Below are 17699 nucleotides of genomic sequence, written 5' to 3' on the forward strand. Positions count from 1 at the left end.
CTTTCAAAGAAATTGGAATCTGAAAGAATGAAATTTAATGGAATGTTTTTGATTTTTTGAGAATTCAAGTAACGGAAGTAATGAAATTTCTTCCTCCATCCCCATGGAATGGAGATTTTATCAAATGATGGAGTGTTTACATTCCTACTGAATGATATTCCTCCTTTTTTGAACAACCAAATGCACTAAGGAATGAAATTCAATTTTAATTCCATCAGATTCCATCAAATTCTGTGAAACAAACGCGACCTAGACTCAAGAATACAGTGTATGAGTATTTGGGGACTTTTGAAGAACTTAACAAAACTTAAAGGGGCCAGTTAGGTACAAATAACTAATTATCTAGCCTAATATGAAATTAATCAAAGGTAAGAATTGAAGAGTTGAAGAAGAAAGGGCAGAGCGTGAAAATAAAATCGGAAAGAAAATGATCGCCGGTGACGTCGCCGCTAGTTCACCGTCGCCTGATTCCGGCGAAGTTACGCCTGAGAATCAACAGGTAGAGAAGCCATGGCATACATACATTTCTGAGGATCTGCCACGTACCGTACAGGAATCCGCCGATTCCGCCTTTCGTTCCGCTCGCGAGCTCCAACACAATTCGTCCACTCATTTTCGAACTCTTCAGGTTCCCTCTCTCTCTGTCTGTATATATATATGTATAGAGTTATAGACTTATAGATATGTGTATGTATAAGACTACAAGGCATGTTTTTGTTTCGTTGTCAATTGCTAGGGTTTTGCAATTTGATGAGGGGGATTATGAGAATGATTGATGCTATAATATATTTGTTTATATATTATTAGTTTGATAGATAGATAGATATGGTAGACACTTTGAATGTATATGTGTATGATTACTTGTATATAGTTACAGGTGAGCTTGTTTCCATCACTATGATGGCTTTATTGTTCTTTTTGGCATTGAAACAATTTCTTTACGTCTTGCTATGTTTTACGTTGAATATCAACGGATAAGTGTTTGGAGGTGTACTCAGCTTTACTTTAACGTCTATTGTATCTATATATTCAACCTAAAACAAGTTCTACTTTGTGTAACCAACTTTCAAATATTGTTATTATATGCATCTAGTGACACTTTTTCCGACATGACAACTTGTATGGGAAGGGTGACTCGGTATCCGTGGATTTTTGTTTGTTCCATTTAGTTCTTTATGGGTATGGAGACGTAGAGTAATGCCGACAGTCAATGCTGAGCCAATAATTATTGTTTTATTCAACCTAAAGCAAGTTCTACTTTGTGTAGCCAACTTTTAAATATTGTTATTTTACGCATATAGTGGCACTTTTCCCGACGTGACAACTTGTATGGATGCCATGTGGCATCTATATATAGATGTCACGCCAGAAAAAGTATATATTTCTACATATATATATTTTTTATACATGTTATTTTACCCACCACCTGTTTTGGTCAGCGAGCTTCCCTTATATTTCTACATATAAATTTTATCAGTCTACAACTCTACATTTATGTAACTATAATCAATCAATAGACTAGATAGTTGTTAGTCATTACTTATTAGCTATCTGGCTCTCCAACCAGTCTAGAAAAGGCTCCTGTTAGTGATATTTCTATGAGTTTGATGAGATTAGTAATACTAGTTGTATAGATATACTACATATTTGTTAAGTAAAACGTGAAGGAAAAGTTCTGCAGGTTTTCTCCTGTGTCGATCTATTACTCCCTTAATGTCTCAAGCAAGATGTATCTCACATTTTCACTTCATATTTTAATTTTTGTGCTAATCTGCTAATAGTGTATTTTAGTTACTGATCAAATCCTCCTTAACTCTCAGTAGATATATACGCTGTTCAGATTGACCTCTCCTCACACACTCCTTTATCATCGTTTTATGATTATTTTATTACTGGCAATCATCCTGTAATTTATGAACATTTGGACCTATTTCTAATACAGTAACACTCAAAGCACCAAATTTCGAGCTCTTTTCAGATCCTTAATCCTTTATACTAAGTTTTCTTGTTTTCTCTTACATGAACAATCCCTATAATTCTTGTGAAGTCATCTCCTTTATAAACGCATAACTAGTATTGCTATGCAAAGCATGGTAGCTAATAAGAGATGCATTATTAGTCTGCTAACACAGGTTGCGGTTCTGCAGTTAGACGTTCCTTTTGTCATCCATTAACATTGTTTGAGCTTTTTTTTGTGGTCTTTTTGCAGGATCATGTACTTCAGTACACTGCATTGTATAGGAGCTATGAAGACTTGGCCTTCAACAAGATCAAAGGTAACTTCTTTAGACAACAACACATATTTATTCTTTTATTTTATTTTTTTAGTAAATGTATTCTTGTAATTTCTATCACCCTGCTTGTCTAGTAGATGCCATTATTATTAATTTACCGCATAAGCTATATATTTGTGAGGGGGAAGCATAGCCAAGTTGTAAAGAATGACTAACTTTCATGTCATGTAGTTGACCCATCATTCTTCAGCTGTTATTATGGTACTTCAGAATGTATCCAGTGTGGTTAAGTATCAGGGTTCTAAATGGCAAATTTCCGGAGCTACATAATTCCATCACACACACACACACACACATGTTCTCATTAGCATGCATTCTGTATTCTGTTTATATACTAATCAATCCTTTGTCACGAAAGCATACTATGTAAATGATATTTTAAAAAGCTGCACAAATATATTTTTCAATAAACCTCGTATAATATTGGTTTGGGTCTATATCTTGTTAGTATTCCTTTCAGTAATTGGTCATGGATGTTCTTTGTCATCCAGTGATGATATCATATTTTAGAGTTTCAGCTGATTGAGGTTTCTTGCTACTTTGATATCATATTAGTTTGCTGACTACTTTGATTCTTTACAGATTGAGTCATCTTATTCTAATGTATTCGTTTTAACAGAACAAATCACAGTTGCAAGAGAACACCCAGAATTGTCTGCTGGAATTGCAGTTACAGCTGGTCTTCTTCTCATGAGAGGTAGCTAAAGGACATCTTGAATTTAATCTTTAACTTGTTACTTAAGGTTTATGTGCCATGTTTTTGCTGTGGATGTAAAGCCGCTATATATGTATATGATGACTTTAAATTCTTTGCTGACCCAAATTCTATATTGTCATCAGAGAAAATTCACTCTTCTCAATAAGCACCTGAGAGTAGGATTCAGGTTGCTGTAATTCTCTTTGGCTTTAAGATTAACATGATCCTTTTGGGTATTAAATGCTAAAGAACTTTTAGTTACATGGTGACTTTGGGGGTTTGAAATGCATGTCAGTCTGCTCATATGCATGCCACAGCATATCAGTAGCACAGCAAATGTGGTTATTAGCTTAACCACCCTTATCGTAAATTACCAGGGGAGGGTTAAAAAGATTAAGCTATTACCGGCATATTACTTAAGATGTACCTTAAATACTGATGTGCCCTAAATACTACCGCAATACTATGAAATATAAGAAGTTTTTTTGCAAAAATGTCGAATAAATAGACATTGTATATATGGTGTTTTCTTTTAAGCACTTAGGTTCCCTTTTAATGACAAAATACTTGGTGAGGATAATTTTTCGCCAGCAACCTTAACTAGCTTTTGAGTTCTGGGGTTATTTAAGAAAAGTTGCCTCATGTACTTCAGTTGTAGTAGCATGTAGTTGCTGTTCAATTGTAGTAATCATTGTATCCAAATATTTCGATGTCTGCAGTTTTCTCTTTGGTGGAACACTATTGTCTTTTTACAACATCTAAATAAAACAGTTGCTTTGTATGGGATCACTGCTTGAGTTTGCTGTGCTCTCCACCTTTGTAGTCTGCTGTATGTGTCATAAAACACGCTATAACAGTATGGAATTTTATTAAAATTCTTTCAAGTTATAGAAGCCTAGAAGGAATGAAAGATACTTTCAAAAGATCAAATATAGAGTTTTATTAAAATTCTGCTAAGTTATAGTAGAAATTGTCAAGTATTTTATGACGTTATCTAGTATGGAATTTTTATCAAAATTCTGCTAAGTTATAGAAGGAATAAAGGATAATTCCAAAAGATTGGGTTTGACAGGGCAACTAGATGTATCAGTATGGGCTGGTGGGATGGGTTGAATGACAAGTCTTACAAGTTAAGTGTGGCGATGTTTAGTTCTGGTCAACTGACCGGCTTTTTTTGGACCTTCACCTTTTTGACAAATTATTAATTTTTAGTTAAATAGTCGGCATCAAGTATAATTATAAAATCATAATAGTTTCAACAATTATCTTAATTTTTGAATAAGGTGGTTTGGGAGGTTTTATTCATAACGGATACATTATTTGGCATCTTTCAACCCATCTGAATTGTTTCGTGTTTAAAGATAAATTTCTGTTAAGCCATATGATCAGTTGGAGACAACATATAACCCAAATTGACCCATTTGATCAGTGGAGTAAAATTCTTTATCTTTTAAGGTCTGATGCATGATTGCATCTGGGTTATAGTTGAAAGTTAATTTATATGATTTGACTTAAATTATGTTTCTTCTGGGTTTCTTGCAGGCCCTAGAAGATTCTTGTATCGTCGTACTTTGGGTCGATTTCAGAGTGAGGAGGTACTTGCCTCTTCCTCATCTACTGGCTTATGATCTAACAACTTTTGAATATGGTCATTTTTTAGGTTTTATATCTTTTTTTTTTCTGAAGCACTCTCTTCATTGTTATGTTTGTGCAGTCACAGATTGTGAAAGCTAAAAACAACGTAGACCATTTAAGCTTATCAGTTCAGTTGATGAAGAAAGAGAGCGAAAAGCTACTTGAAAGGGCTGCTCTTGCTGAGAAAGAGATGACTTATGGTTATGGTGAATTAAGGTAGACTTCAGTGATAAACGCAAGATATTACATCTTTTGATGTATCATAGCAACTGTAAGGTTCATATCATGGGAGAAATTTCAAGCATACCTGCTTGATCCCTAGAGTCTTCATTAGGTGTCTATATGATATTGATTTCGGTCCATAACGTTATTGTTTATTAAAACCAGAAACTTAATTTTGAAAGTGCTTTCTATCACAAGGAAAAAAGGTATTTTAGATATAGAGTCGATTGCTTTAGCTTTCATTCGTCGTAGTAAGCATGTAATATGTAACTTTAAGCAATAATATTGCATCTTATTGTAAATTGTAGGAATACTGGAGATCAAATCAAAAGTCTTGCTAAATCTGTTCACAAGGCTGAAGGTCAAGCGATTGGTATGTAGCCTTCAAACCTGATGTGTCCACTATTTCTGTATTTACTTGTTTTTTCATGCAAGAGGAAGATGACTGCACTATATATACTGCATCAGTAATTTAAATTTACTTTTTATATGTTGCACGGCTAACAGATCTGGTGGAAGATTTGCGAGAAATTCCTGGTAGAGAAGCTTTACGACTGAGAGCCGAGGTAGTCAATAGTGTGTTATATACGATTACAAAGCTATAATTTTTACAAGTATAATCTAATTGTTTTGAATAGAAAGAATTACAAGTATAAAACACTTTAGGGGTCGTTTGAGTCATAATCTCTCATTCAACCTTTTAAGCTTTCTTCTTTTACGGATTTGACCTTTTGGAGATAACACACAACTCAAATTGACTCATTTATAAGTACATGGGTTTAAATTGCCACCTTCAGCTTATTTCTTGCATACAACACACTAATTTTCTGATTTTTGGGTTCTACCCCTTGACCAGGTTGCTAATATGGCATCATCCCTAAAAGAAAAGAGACTTGATATAAACAAAAGAATAGTGAGGATCTCTGAGTTGGGTGTTCGTGTATAATCTGGATGGCAGTTCTATTGTCAAATTTTTGGTTCAAATTACCTTAACATCTTGTGGGAACCGGATACTCCATCTCTCTTTGGTTATTGTGCACCATCCTGTTTATGAAATGATACTCATTCATAGCCCAAAAGTTTTGGGCTTGGAATTAATAGGTCTTTTGTGGTGTTAATAATGGCATGGTGATAAATGTCCGGGTTTATTAATGTAGTTTTTTGCTGGGATTTTGGGCTAGTCTTGTACTTGTTCAGTTGTTCGCCTGTGTGCTTATGCCCTGCTTTCGGCAGAGTTTTCTTCTACAGTTGTAATGGACTAATGGCCAAATCGCAAACAGTATACAACTTTCGTTCGTGGGTACCAACTACCAACCATGTTGTTTTTGTAAGAGAGAACATTCAAGTTACAAAGCATTGGACACATTTTTAATGCATATTTCAGTTCACTCGAAAATGATCTAATTTGGTAGTTTATGACCAAACACTTCTAAAATGGGGTACCATTATTTGTAGCTTAATGGTTAAGCTGCAAGCTTTTATAATCGTTTAGCACCAGGAAGGTTTAGGTGCATAATAGACTTTTGTTCTACTTACAAATCTTTTAAGGTTCAGATTGTTGTTATTTAATGTGTTAAGTGACTTATCTTCTATTAAAGTTAAAATATGGTAACAGAGTTCATGACACTCGTAACCTGCTGGAAAACGTAGCTCCCTTTTTAACTTGTTTTTTCCATCACTTTCGTTTCAACTAAATAGAACTACTAAAGATCTATAACGGCAGAAAACCCCAACTCCATGACCATTTTCCAAAGACTACTCCCAGAGACCCAGACAATGTTAAACCTTCTTCGGATAGCACCCTCTGGAGTGTCGTATCAGAGTCCTTTTAGGTGGCCTCACAAATACTTACACTTAATAATACCACTAAGGCCAAAGCCCCAACATGTATAAAATTAAACTTTTAGCCAAGCAATTCCCGTTGATCGGTTTCGAGTTAAACTCTTGTTCACTATATATGTTGTGTACATTAAAGGTGGATGGAAAGGTAGAACACAATAATAATAGATGGGATGTTTTTTTCAATGATGTTACTAGGTTGGTAGCGTGGATTAAAAACAAGGCAATGGGTATCTTAGTTTAATTATGCAGTAGAAGTTGGCAACCTCATTATACAAACTTTTGTTTAATTATTATATGTTTTTTTCACACAATATCCGAACAAAAAAACCCATTAGTTTGTAACAAAATGCTCATAAGATATAGTTCAAGCTAGCAAGATTCAGATAACATTGGCTTTTAGTCTTGGAACACGTATAATACATTAGTTATACGCCTCGAAAATACAATGATTGATCATGGTTTTGGTCTCATATTGCTGAAGAGTTAATGTTTTTCTGGCTACAAGCCACAGTCCAAAAATGCTTGTGTAGTTGTGTTATCTACATTAGATTCAGGCATTCAGCCATCACATGTGACTGTACTTCCTAAGAATCTCAATCATACAAAACACAATCACACACATTAACGAATGCTACATATGATTCCACATCTATCACATTTCTAAAACAATCAAACAGAACTACTTTTCAATGGCTTGTGCAGAAACCTAAGTAACTTATAACTGCTTACTCATATTTCTCAACAAGAAAAAAGAAATCTATCACCTTTGTCCTGGTCATTATTTTGACCAATTCAGTTCTTTTGATTCCCCATTTTTCTCAACCCAATTCTTAATTCTTAAGTATCTTTAACTTGGTCGTAATTGACCATTTCTGTTCCTTCTATTCCTTTTTTTTTTTTTTTTTGAAAAGTTCTGCAATGACATGTGGCTTAAATGTGGAAGTTTTCGGTCAAACGTGCAAAGAAGGCAAGTTCTTGATAAATTTCTACTACTGAAAGGCAACTAAATTTCATGAGCTGCTAAGTAGAGGTGGCCATTTCAACCTATTAACTTACAAAAGAGTCGAGTCAGTAAACGGGTCATGGATATAAGATTTTATATTAAGAACACTAGCTTAAACAGAAACGGGTCAAATGTACAGGTCAAGTGTTACCTGAAGTGTATTTTTATTATATAAATCCTCCTAAATCATTTACAACATTTGTCATGTGTCCGCTGATGCATCTCGAATAATGTCATGATGTCTAGATATTCTTAAAAGTCTCAAACACTCTGCTAAGATAAGTTACCGGGTTGGCTTTAATTATCTTTACTTAACATCCAAGTTTTGAGGATTTCACTTGTACTTATTTTTTGCAATTTTTTTATCGATGATTTTGACTATTTAGAAGAGAATGAGAGACTAACTTCCTAAAGTTTAGTGGGTCAGCTTCTGATGATGGGTTAATTCCATACCTATATTCCTAAATCTCTTATTGGCCTTGCATAGTGAGTGCCAACTACAGCTGCGGGGTGTGATCTTCACACAATAAGTGTCTCTAAATTTTGCTGCAGGCGTGCTGCCATGGAATATGATGTAGCTGGACTGATCATCGATTCTTTAACTTTTGTATATTCTTGTTGATTTTTCCATAAAATCATGTATTGATATGAATATTAAGTGATGCATGAAGATGACGGGAAATAAGAAATCTTTCAAGAGCTTAACTCAAACGATCCATTCGCTCCTAGGATTCAAAAATGAAACAAATTCTACATGGGCCAACACCGTGTGTGATATTATTAAAAGCTTGCCATCAACAGCTGACTACGAGAATGATTATAAGGATTCAGCTAAAGGTTGTGACGATGATCCTGATCATGTTCTCATTTCACACCTTCATGGTAAAGCATTCTTTCAATCAATCTGTTTTTTGCCCTTTTCATATATAATGATAAAACAAAAAGAACTTATTTCTAAAATCATCCTTTTGAATCTATTAATTCGGCTATTTGACTGTCAACAGGTGAGCTTGCCGCCTTGAATGAGGAAGTATGTCAATTGAACGCACAAAGAAAGCAAATTCTCCATGAATTTCTACAACTGAAAGGTAACCCACTTTAACGACCTGATCTTAGTGGAGGTGGCTATTCAACCCATACATATGAAAGGGTCAAGTCTGGTTAATGGGTCAAATGCTTTATACGGGTAAAATGCCACCAGAATCAAAACCAAAAATCTCCTAAAAATCATTTTATTAAAAAGATCAGACTATATTGAATCAGTACATCATTCTATAAGCAATATATTGATTTCCAACTTGACCCATTTCAATCAATAAAGAAATTACAGGTATTGACCCGTTATCCAACATGCCCGACTAATCTGTTTTTCCTCATCTATGTGCAAATTATGATGTTTTGCCTATTTTTACATTTCAGGAAACATTCGTGTATTCTGTCGCATTAGACCCACCATATTTGGGGAGAACTTAAGACAACAAAGGCCGGTTATCCCTGTAGATTCAAATGGTATACTCCTCAAGTTTACCAAGAACAAGACAAAACTATACAACTTTGACAAGGTTTTGGACCCGAGTTCATCACAAGGTGCTTTGTATCTCTCGTAACTTTACCCTTTTATGCACAGAGTAGACATCTAACAGATGCATTATCATGATCTTAAACCATCAGATGAAGTATTTTCGGAAATTGAACCAGTTATTAAATCTGCCTTGGATGGATATAATGTCTGCATACTAGCATATGGGCAAACAGGCACGGGCAAAACATTCACAATGGTATAGAAGATACATATAGCTTGAGGTGGCAATTTTGACTCATTTGCTTATGAACTGGTTGTTTCGGGTGATGTTTTATCTTTAAACGGGCCAAATGGGTGAAATAAAATAATTAGCTAAATGTGAAACGGATAAACATATTCAAAAGTTGCCCAAAAAGTTATTATTAACACAAACCCTTCTAAATCTTTTAGCTTACAAGGTTAGTATTAACATTATATATATGAACTTCAAATTTTTTGGCCACACTGACACTCCTATGATCCAAAACTTTTCTGCCCTTGTCATCATGTGCTGTTTTTATCCTGTTACCCAACCCACCCAGTTTGCTACTTCTATTAGTTTTGCTCAACAAAGTTTTAAACAAATACATCTATAGGAAGGAAATCCAGATTGCCCAGGGGTAGTGCCTCGCACAATCAAGGCGTTATTTAAGCAAGCAGCGGATAGCAACCATACATATCTCTTTAGTTTCAGCATGCTTGAAATATATGTTGGTCATCTCAGAGATTTGCTCATACCTCGGGCAAGAAAAACCACTGATCCTATGCCTCCATGGTGAGTTGAAAGCACGTAGTATTTGATAAATTCACATGACCAGTTGTTCAGTTTAACAATTGAGTAAACTAAAAGTTTCTTACTTGCAGTCTTTCCATCCAAACGGATCCCAATGGTGGGATAGTTATCGACAATCTTGTAGCCATCCAAGTGAGCAACTTCAATCATGCAATCAGTCTTTATAGGCTTGGAAGTCAACTTAGATCAACTGCTTCCACAAATTCCAATAACGTTTCTAGTAGATCTCACTGGTAACTGCTTTTTCATGATTAAGAGCAAGTAATCTTACACTCGACATTTCAACTTACAAATGGAAAGATTCAAGCTATGTTCTATCTCTGGCAATATAAAACGGAATAGCTTGAAAGGAACAAGCAAAATGGATACAAGGTGGTCAAAAGTCACCCAAAGTACAGTTCTGATGCTTAAAACTCCATAAACCACACAAATTCTTCAAGTCAACCCCCCCCCCCCCCCCCTTTTGATCCATTACCCAGCCTGACCGCCCCGCCCAAATTTACCACGTCCAGAACAATCAAGCTCAAAATCATTATATAGTAAATCTAATCTAAACGACCACTAAAATTTTGGTTCTGATGCTTAAGATTTATTGTCTCATGTAGCATGATAAGAATATCAATGACTTGTTTGGATGGCACTGAGAGGAGAAAGATAACAAACAAAATCTGGATGGTCGACTTGGGAGGAAGTGAGCGTGTCCTAAAAACAAAGGCACGTGGTAGAAGATTTGACGAAGGAAAAGCTATCAATCTGTCACTTTCTGCCCTTGGGGATGTCATCAATGCCCTCCAAAGGAAAAATAGCCACGTACCTTACAGGTAATCGAACAGGAAAGAAGCTCAAATGTATTGCAATGACATTATATTGTTTTCTAGATTTAATCAATAAACTACAAGGTATTCTATGTAAGCATTAAATACAGAAAGCAATTCAACACTTTAGTTGAACTGTTCCTATCAAGAACCTGCACTTTTCAAATGTTAATCCAAGCTTTAAAAACCTGTAAGCCGATAAATCAAACTATTCTTATGTTTTACAGGAACAGCAAGCTGACACAAGTGCTTAAAGATTCGTTAGGTAAGTATATTCAGCCTACACAACCACTTTTCATATCAATGCATATTACTTGCATAACATACAACAAATCTTTATTCACTACTAGCATTAATTCCGTTTCAGAGTATAGTTGTTGACAATTCATAACACACCACTCTATGATACAAACAGAGAAATATTTTGCATAAGAGTACATCTATATTGTAGGTAACAATTCATATCATTGAAAAGAGATAACAACACAATCTTTGATCACTGGAGGGCATGGTCTGACCATTTAAGGCCAGTAAAACTGAACAGTTAAATGTTTCGAGAGATCTGACTTTTGAGTTGTATCAAAACCTGCTGAGCTGCAAAAGCACATCTCGCTTTATCACCAACGCTAAGATCTCCAAGTTGAAAAATCTGCAAAACCCCACTGTGTTTTTCTGGTGCTTCAGATCTGAGTGCCTCTGCTAATATGTAAACCAATTCTTGACACGACTTAGTTTGGATATCCCTCATGAATGTCTTATCAAACAGCCTCCCATACCTCCACATTTTCTTTTCATGATTCCAATCATTTTGAGCCAACAGTTCAACTAAATGAACCAAACACTTCTTTTGATTTTCAGTAACTATACCATGGATAGCAGCCACAATCACCCTCGGTTTGCACTTCAATTCATCACTCAGTTTCTTAACAATACTCACAATATGCATACCACTATTCGAAAGCTTATTATCATACAAAAAACCCTTCAAATCCTTGTACCTTTCATCTGAATTACTCATATAAAGAAACCGATACAATGTCACTTTAGCCCTTTCATGCACATAGAAACAATCTTTCAAGATCTTTAACGCAGACTCGTTAGGACAAGGAAGCATCACATTCATCGGTTCTTTATAAAACATACCAAACTTTTTCACAGTACTAAACCAATAACTCATATACTCTGATACCGGCATTGTAAACAAACGAAACAACGATACAGCTATATACGAATACACTGCAGCCTCTCTAGTAAAATCACATTTTCCAGTATTACCATAATCCAGCCCATTTTCATACACAATCTTGTCCCAATAACCGCTATACGATTTTTCTGCAATTTTATTTTCTAGACATTTATCCGGATTAAAGATAAATTCTTTAAAATCGGTACCTGGTGCTTTAAGATGGAAAGCTAACTCGAAAACTGCGGCGACTCCTTGTCCGGTGAAGCCAGAGGATAACATTGGCATCACTGCCCTGCCAATTAAAGCAATCTGTTTATCGGAATAACGGTGTAACGTGATACTCGGTTTTCGTATCCATTCTTTGTCCAAGAAATCATATTTCACATTCTCATTTGGTTTAAATTTGTGGAATTTCGGATGGGGTTTTGTTTGAACAATGTTTTCAACTTCTTGGACGGTCATTTTGGTGGTTCTTGACGGCGGACGGTGGCCGGCGGTGGGGGTGACGGCTGTGCACTAGTTGTGCTCTAGAGGGTGTGATGGTGGTTGAATCATTGTGCTTGATAATGGGGTTTTGAAACTATATACATATATCTGTATCTGTATTTTTTTATTTACCAGAGTGGTGACGTGGATATGAGGTATTGTACCGAACTGATGACGTGGATATAACGACTTTGTATCAGTTCCAATGCACGTGATGGCTTTGGGGGTGGATTTAAAATATTTAATTTGATGAATTAGTGAGTATATGGTATTTAATTTAATACTATATTTATCAGAGCACCCCAAAGTATCAATGTATTCGGCGTATTAACTTTGAATACGTTCCACACCATTTGTTCCGTATTCAAGCACGTGTTGGGTTGCTCCATGGTGAGGAATACGAAGGTTCAAGGTTGATTTTTTTTATTATTATTTTCCTCTATGAAATACGAGTATATAATATATGGTTGTAGGTGTGTCGTATCATATTTCTGATCTCTTTCTGGTCGTCTGTGTGTATTTTTTACATGTGAAGTATGTGGGTGAAGGTTGATTTTGTTTTTGTTTTTAATTTTTCGGCCGGCTTTTGAAAGAAATAATATGTAGTAGGTGTAATTTACAACTTTAACCCTAAAATTTTATCTATATCTAAACTACCCACATATATATATATATATATATATATATATATTTATAAAAGTGTAAAATGAATGTATTGAATATTGGGTATGAATTGAGAAAAATGTATTGGAAAGAGGTTTTTTTTGATGTTAAGCTAATGTGGCAGTGTATTGGTTAGTATTCACCCCACTCATTGGGGGTGCTCTTACTAAAGAGATAACTATGACTTTTTATTTTTACTTTCATTCATCAAAAGAATGCAAGAAAATTTACATCAACATCACCATTTTAAACGTGGAAAAGTACCCGCATGGTTGCGATGGTGAGATGGTGGGGTGATAGGTCATAGGAGATGATAGATCATTGAGTGTGATAGCTAAATGTTTTAGCCGTACGGGTTCCACCATCGGATTTAAAAATTCATTAAAAGTATGTTGAATGACCTCTCTAATGAAAGATCATGAAATTTTAAGAACACCCATATAATTTTTTAAATTTATCGATGTGCGATTTTTGAGATTTATGAATGAAAGAGAAAAGAATGAGTGGTTGAGATTTGAGAAAAGAGATGAAAATGAGGAACTGAGATTTCCTCTTAGAACATTGTAGTTAGTTTAGTAAATATATTTAAATTAGTGGATAAATAATAAGGACATTATAGGATTTTCAAAAACTTAGTTGAAAACTTAAAAAAATTTGACGGAAATAAATGTTTTATAATGTAGTAGTAAATAAAATACATATACTATATTTTTTACTTCATAAATGTCATTTTTAAAATAAAAAATCACACTTTGTATCTAAATGAAAGCTTTTTTTTACATTGATCTATTGACATCTATGTTATATCAATGCAAATTTTCACTATTTTCCTAGTTGTAGTTTATTTCATTTCATGTAGATCGTCTATCTTCAATTTTAAACCTTTCGATTTTTAAGTTTAAAAAAATTGTTAGCATCTTTACCATCCTTTGTTGATTTCGTCTACACATAAAACAATAGTAAATATCTGTATTACATACCAAACATAACAGAGGCTTGTATCACAAAAAGTTATAAAAGTCATGATCAAAGTTACTCAATACAGAGCATAAGATATAATTTTAATTTAAACAATTTTGTTTGACATTTACTTGTCTAAACCTGTCATTCTAATTAAACAAGTGTCATAACCTTAATTGCAGTCAATTAATCCATTTGGGTTTGGTTTAATCCAATTAGGTGCACTTTTTGTTCCAATGAACACATAATCCATATGAAATATTTTTGCTATAAATCGTAATATTATAACATTAATTGTTTCATGATCTCATTATTTTCAGGAGAGGATTCAAAAACGATAATGTTAGTTCATGTCAGTCCAAAAGAAGAAGATTTATGTGAGACTGTATGTTCTTTGAATTTTGCATTACGCTTGAGAAGTATTCACTTAGGGGAGACCGAACCGAATGTAAGTTAATCAAACCTTAAGCTAATTACTTCTTAAATTATGTCCTGTAATTGGAACTGTTATTTGGCACAGGAAGCAAGAGTAATGAGGGAAGTAACAATGACTAACCTACAACGCAAGATGCAAGAGATTGAAGACAACCGTGACACGTTCATAAAAGAAATCAAGAAACTGAATCAGAAATTGGATTCCCTAACAAAGACATCATCGGGTTCGAATGAGAAACTTGATGGGTTGCTATCATCATTGAAAGTCCCACAAAATGCAGATGAAATGACAGTAACGCCGCCATCAAGAAGGATGCCAAGTTATATGAAGCCCACAATTTGCAGTACACGCAAATCGGGGATGGGGAATCAAACTACATATACAAAAAACATCAGACCTGCAAGAAGAAAACAATTGCCATTGTCTCGTGCAGAATCTGTGAATTTTCCTATAAAGAATATGACAGAAAGCTACTCGGGGAGTAGCATCTCGAGAGTGAGTTGCATGGTAGGTTTAAACGAAATACAACCAGGGGTCCATAATGACATAGAATACAGTAGTGACACGGATTTCAGTTCCATAAATAGGTCAGATGCTAGCCATTGGGCTCAGAATAAGCGGGTTTTCCCAATCCCGACTCCTCTAAAGAAAAGTAAATCCAAGGAACATATGAAAAAGGGGAAATCGGGTGGCACTGAAAGGGTTGACTACATGTGCACAGAGGTTAGCCACAAACATGGTCGGTTAGTACCACCAGAGGTAAGACTTGTGCGTAAAGAATCCAGATTCGACCACAATTTATCGATCCTTTCAATTGAAAGTACACAATCAACAATGGGAGTGGGTGACACGTCAACTGAAGGTGACATTTATAGTCAGATAATGTCAAGGGATACAATGGGAGTCGATGACACATCTACCGAAGGTTATACCTCTCATTATGAAGATCATGTTAATAGAGTTAACCAGACAACTATACCGCAAGTGTCAAATCATGAAAGACATAACTTAGAGGCGCACAAGTTAAAAGATGACTTACCTACAAAAACTTCCTGCATCCATGAAATGATTCTCAATGATTTGGCTAAGCACTCCTCCCAAACACTTGGATATGCCAAAACCAGAGGTAAAATGAACCGCCAAGCAATTAATTCTTACTTTTGGTGTTCGACCTTTCTTGGTTTAGTTTTAGGCATACAACATGTAGTATAAACGAACCTCACTTGGAACTGAAAACAAACGGTCGTCAATATGGATAACTTTTTGGTATGGGTCAAAAGAGACATACTTAGGTAGTTTAGATTTAGTTGAAACTTATTAAGTGTTTATACAAAATTGTGTCAAATATGAATATATGATTACAAAAAAATTCTTATTCAGTGATAATCAAATATATTATCAACCCTGTTCAGAAAATCATGCAACAAATATAATATATAGGTAACTTTGATTAAGATAATTTAGCTCAAATATAGGCCTAAATTAGTATGGTTTCTGGCCACATGAAATTAGTATGCCAATTATCTAACATTCTTAACTTATCCATCTTGGCAGGTTTTTCAGATCTCGTAAAAGATAATATTTTGATAATGTATAACATCGTCCTTCTAGGATTGGGATTCAGAAGATTGGGCTTTGAGCATGATTTCTTCCAGGCTTTGATGAATTAATGTTGCATTGAGTATGTTGACATAGCTACATACTTATTTAATATTTGTCAACACAAGTAATGTATATATATTTATATATATGATATGATATGTTTGTTTGCATACATACTTTCCAGATTTAGATTCACATTATATGTGACATATACAGTCACCTCCAAAAGAAACCAGGATACAACTTAGAAAAAATAATGGTAATTATAAATATCATGCTAATTATTGTGAAAAAACCACATTAAGAATAAAAACTACTTCTGCTCAACATAACCTAACTCGTACCAACGCATACCAAAAGAAGATTAGCGACTCTGACCAATTACACCGGAAGCCTGACCCATCCATTACTCCATTGTACAAGGACCTAATAACACAGTTAGATGTCGGTTCATGCTCAATAAGAACACCCGAATCAAGCCATTTAAATGAAGATTTCTTATGTCTTGTGGAAACAACAAGATGCATCAAGTACTTAAAGACTCTTGCTACTAAGTGTACTAATTACATAGCCTTCGTAAAACATTTACTTAAGACACCTATTAAAATTTATACCCTATTCCTTTTAACAATTAGTTGTGTCCACAAGACATTTCAACACGACAACACCATACACATCACATATCATGAAACTGTATTGCTCATGAAAGAAAAATGAATGAATAATTAAGAGGAAAAAAAACCATATTTGTTAGGAAATGTCATGCAAAAGAGATAAACATCAAACAAAAAAAAAACTTTAACCATAAATTGGCATTCCTATAAATGAAAAAAGGGAGTCTTGAAGAAAAAGATAAAGACTTAAGGGAGAAAAACCAAATGTAACCATCATATTTGCCTTAAAATTTTATTAAGATAGCCTTAACATTTTTATGAGATTTTTGAAGTTCATATGTAGTCTTCTTTTGTTATGGAAAATGATATTTGTACCATTGTTTTTTTTTTTTGAATAACTTTTATTTATATATGTAATATAGTCCGGCAAGATGCCGAAACAATAAGAAACAAAAAACCAATTACAATAAAAGTGATCAACCTGTTGTGATTATTGTATTACAAGTTGCAAAATATAACACTTAGAAGCATATATTTTTAAAGTTATAAACTTTTATAAATTAAATGTATGAAGATCTAATATTGATAATATCGTAAATCCCGTGTACAAAAACAATTATGCATCATGTTTAAAAAAAACAGAAACAAATATGCAGATATAGTAGAAACTTTTTAAAAATTATACAAAAAAATTTGTGAGGTAGTCAAACCTTATTTTTTTTTTGAGAATTCGTGAGGGTTTTTTCCTATAACTAAATTTAAAGAGATAAATAATAACAATAACATAAAAATTCAATGTAAAGTAATCATGATTAAACATGAACAAAATATATAATTTGTTTTTTAAGTAAGTCGAGCTTTTTTTTTTGTTGAGAATTCGTGAGTTAGTC

General features: G+C 34.2%; 2 protein-coding genes across 2 annotated transcripts; both read left to right on the forward strand.

Annotated features, from left to right (window-relative positions):
* Nucleotides 1-365: 365 nt before the first annotated feature.
* LOC122611271 (RGS1-HXK1-interacting protein 1) lies at nt 366-6224 on the forward strand. Its single transcript, XM_043784273.1, has 8 exons — nt 366-628; nt 2210-2276; nt 2914-2991; nt 4534-4586; nt 4706-4842; nt 5157-5221; nt 5356-5414; nt 5705-6224. The coding sequence occupies exons 1-8, from the start codon at nt 428-430 to the stop codon at nt 5792-5794; spliced, it is 750 nt and encodes a 249-aa protein (XP_043640208.1). The 5' UTR covers nt 366-427; the 3' UTR covers nt 5795-6224.
* A 1770-nt stretch (nt 6225-7994) lies between these two features.
* On the forward strand, nt 7995-16367 carry LOC122585982 (kinesin-like protein KIN-14T). The gene is made up of 11 exons (XM_043758096.1): nt 7995-8575; nt 8698-8781; nt 9113-9280; nt 9365-9471; nt 9851-10029; nt 10119-10280; nt 10653-10868; nt 11090-11127; nt 14478-14605; nt 14678-15719; nt 16148-16367. The coding sequence occupies exons 1-11, from the start codon at nt 8359-8361 to the stop codon at nt 16261-16263; spliced, it is 2457 nt and encodes an 818-aa protein (XP_043614031.1). The 5' UTR covers nt 7995-8358; the 3' UTR covers nt 16264-16367.
* The last annotated feature ends 1332 nt before the right edge of the window (nt 16368-17699 follow it).

Source organism: Erigeron canadensis, chromosome 1 (assembly GCF_010389155.1).
Source record: "Erigeron canadensis isolate Cc75 chromosome 1, C_canadensis_v1, whole genome shotgun sequence".
In the NCBI taxonomy this organism is placed as follows: domain Eukaryota; kingdom Viridiplantae; phylum Streptophyta; class Magnoliopsida; order Asterales; family Asteraceae; genus Erigeron; species Erigeron canadensis.

Coding starts and splice junctions, on each gene's coding strand:
- LOC122611271 (XM_043784273.1), top strand. CDS start 428: ATGATCGCCGGTGACGTCGCCGCTAGTTCACCGTCGCCTGATTCCGGC. Junction 629..2,209: donor CTCATTTTCGAACTCTTCAG/GTTCCCTCTCTC, acceptor GTCTTTTTGCAG/GATCATGTACTTCAGTACAC. Junction 4,587..4,705: donor GTCGATTTCAGAGTGAGGAG/GTACTTGCCTCT, acceptor ATGTTTGTGCAG/TCACAGATTGTGAAAGCTAA.
- LOC122585982 (XM_043758096.1), top strand. CDS start 8,359: ATGAAGATGACGGGAAATAAGAAATCTTTCAAGAGCTTAACTCAAACG. Junction 14,606..14,677: donor TAGGGGAGACCGAACCGAAT/GTAAGTTAATCA, acceptor TATTTGGCACAG/GAAGCAAGAGTAATGAGGGA. Junction 15,720..16,147: donor TGGATATGCCAAAACCAGAG/GTAAAATGAACC, acceptor CCATCTTGGCAG/GTTTTTCAGATCTCGTAAAA.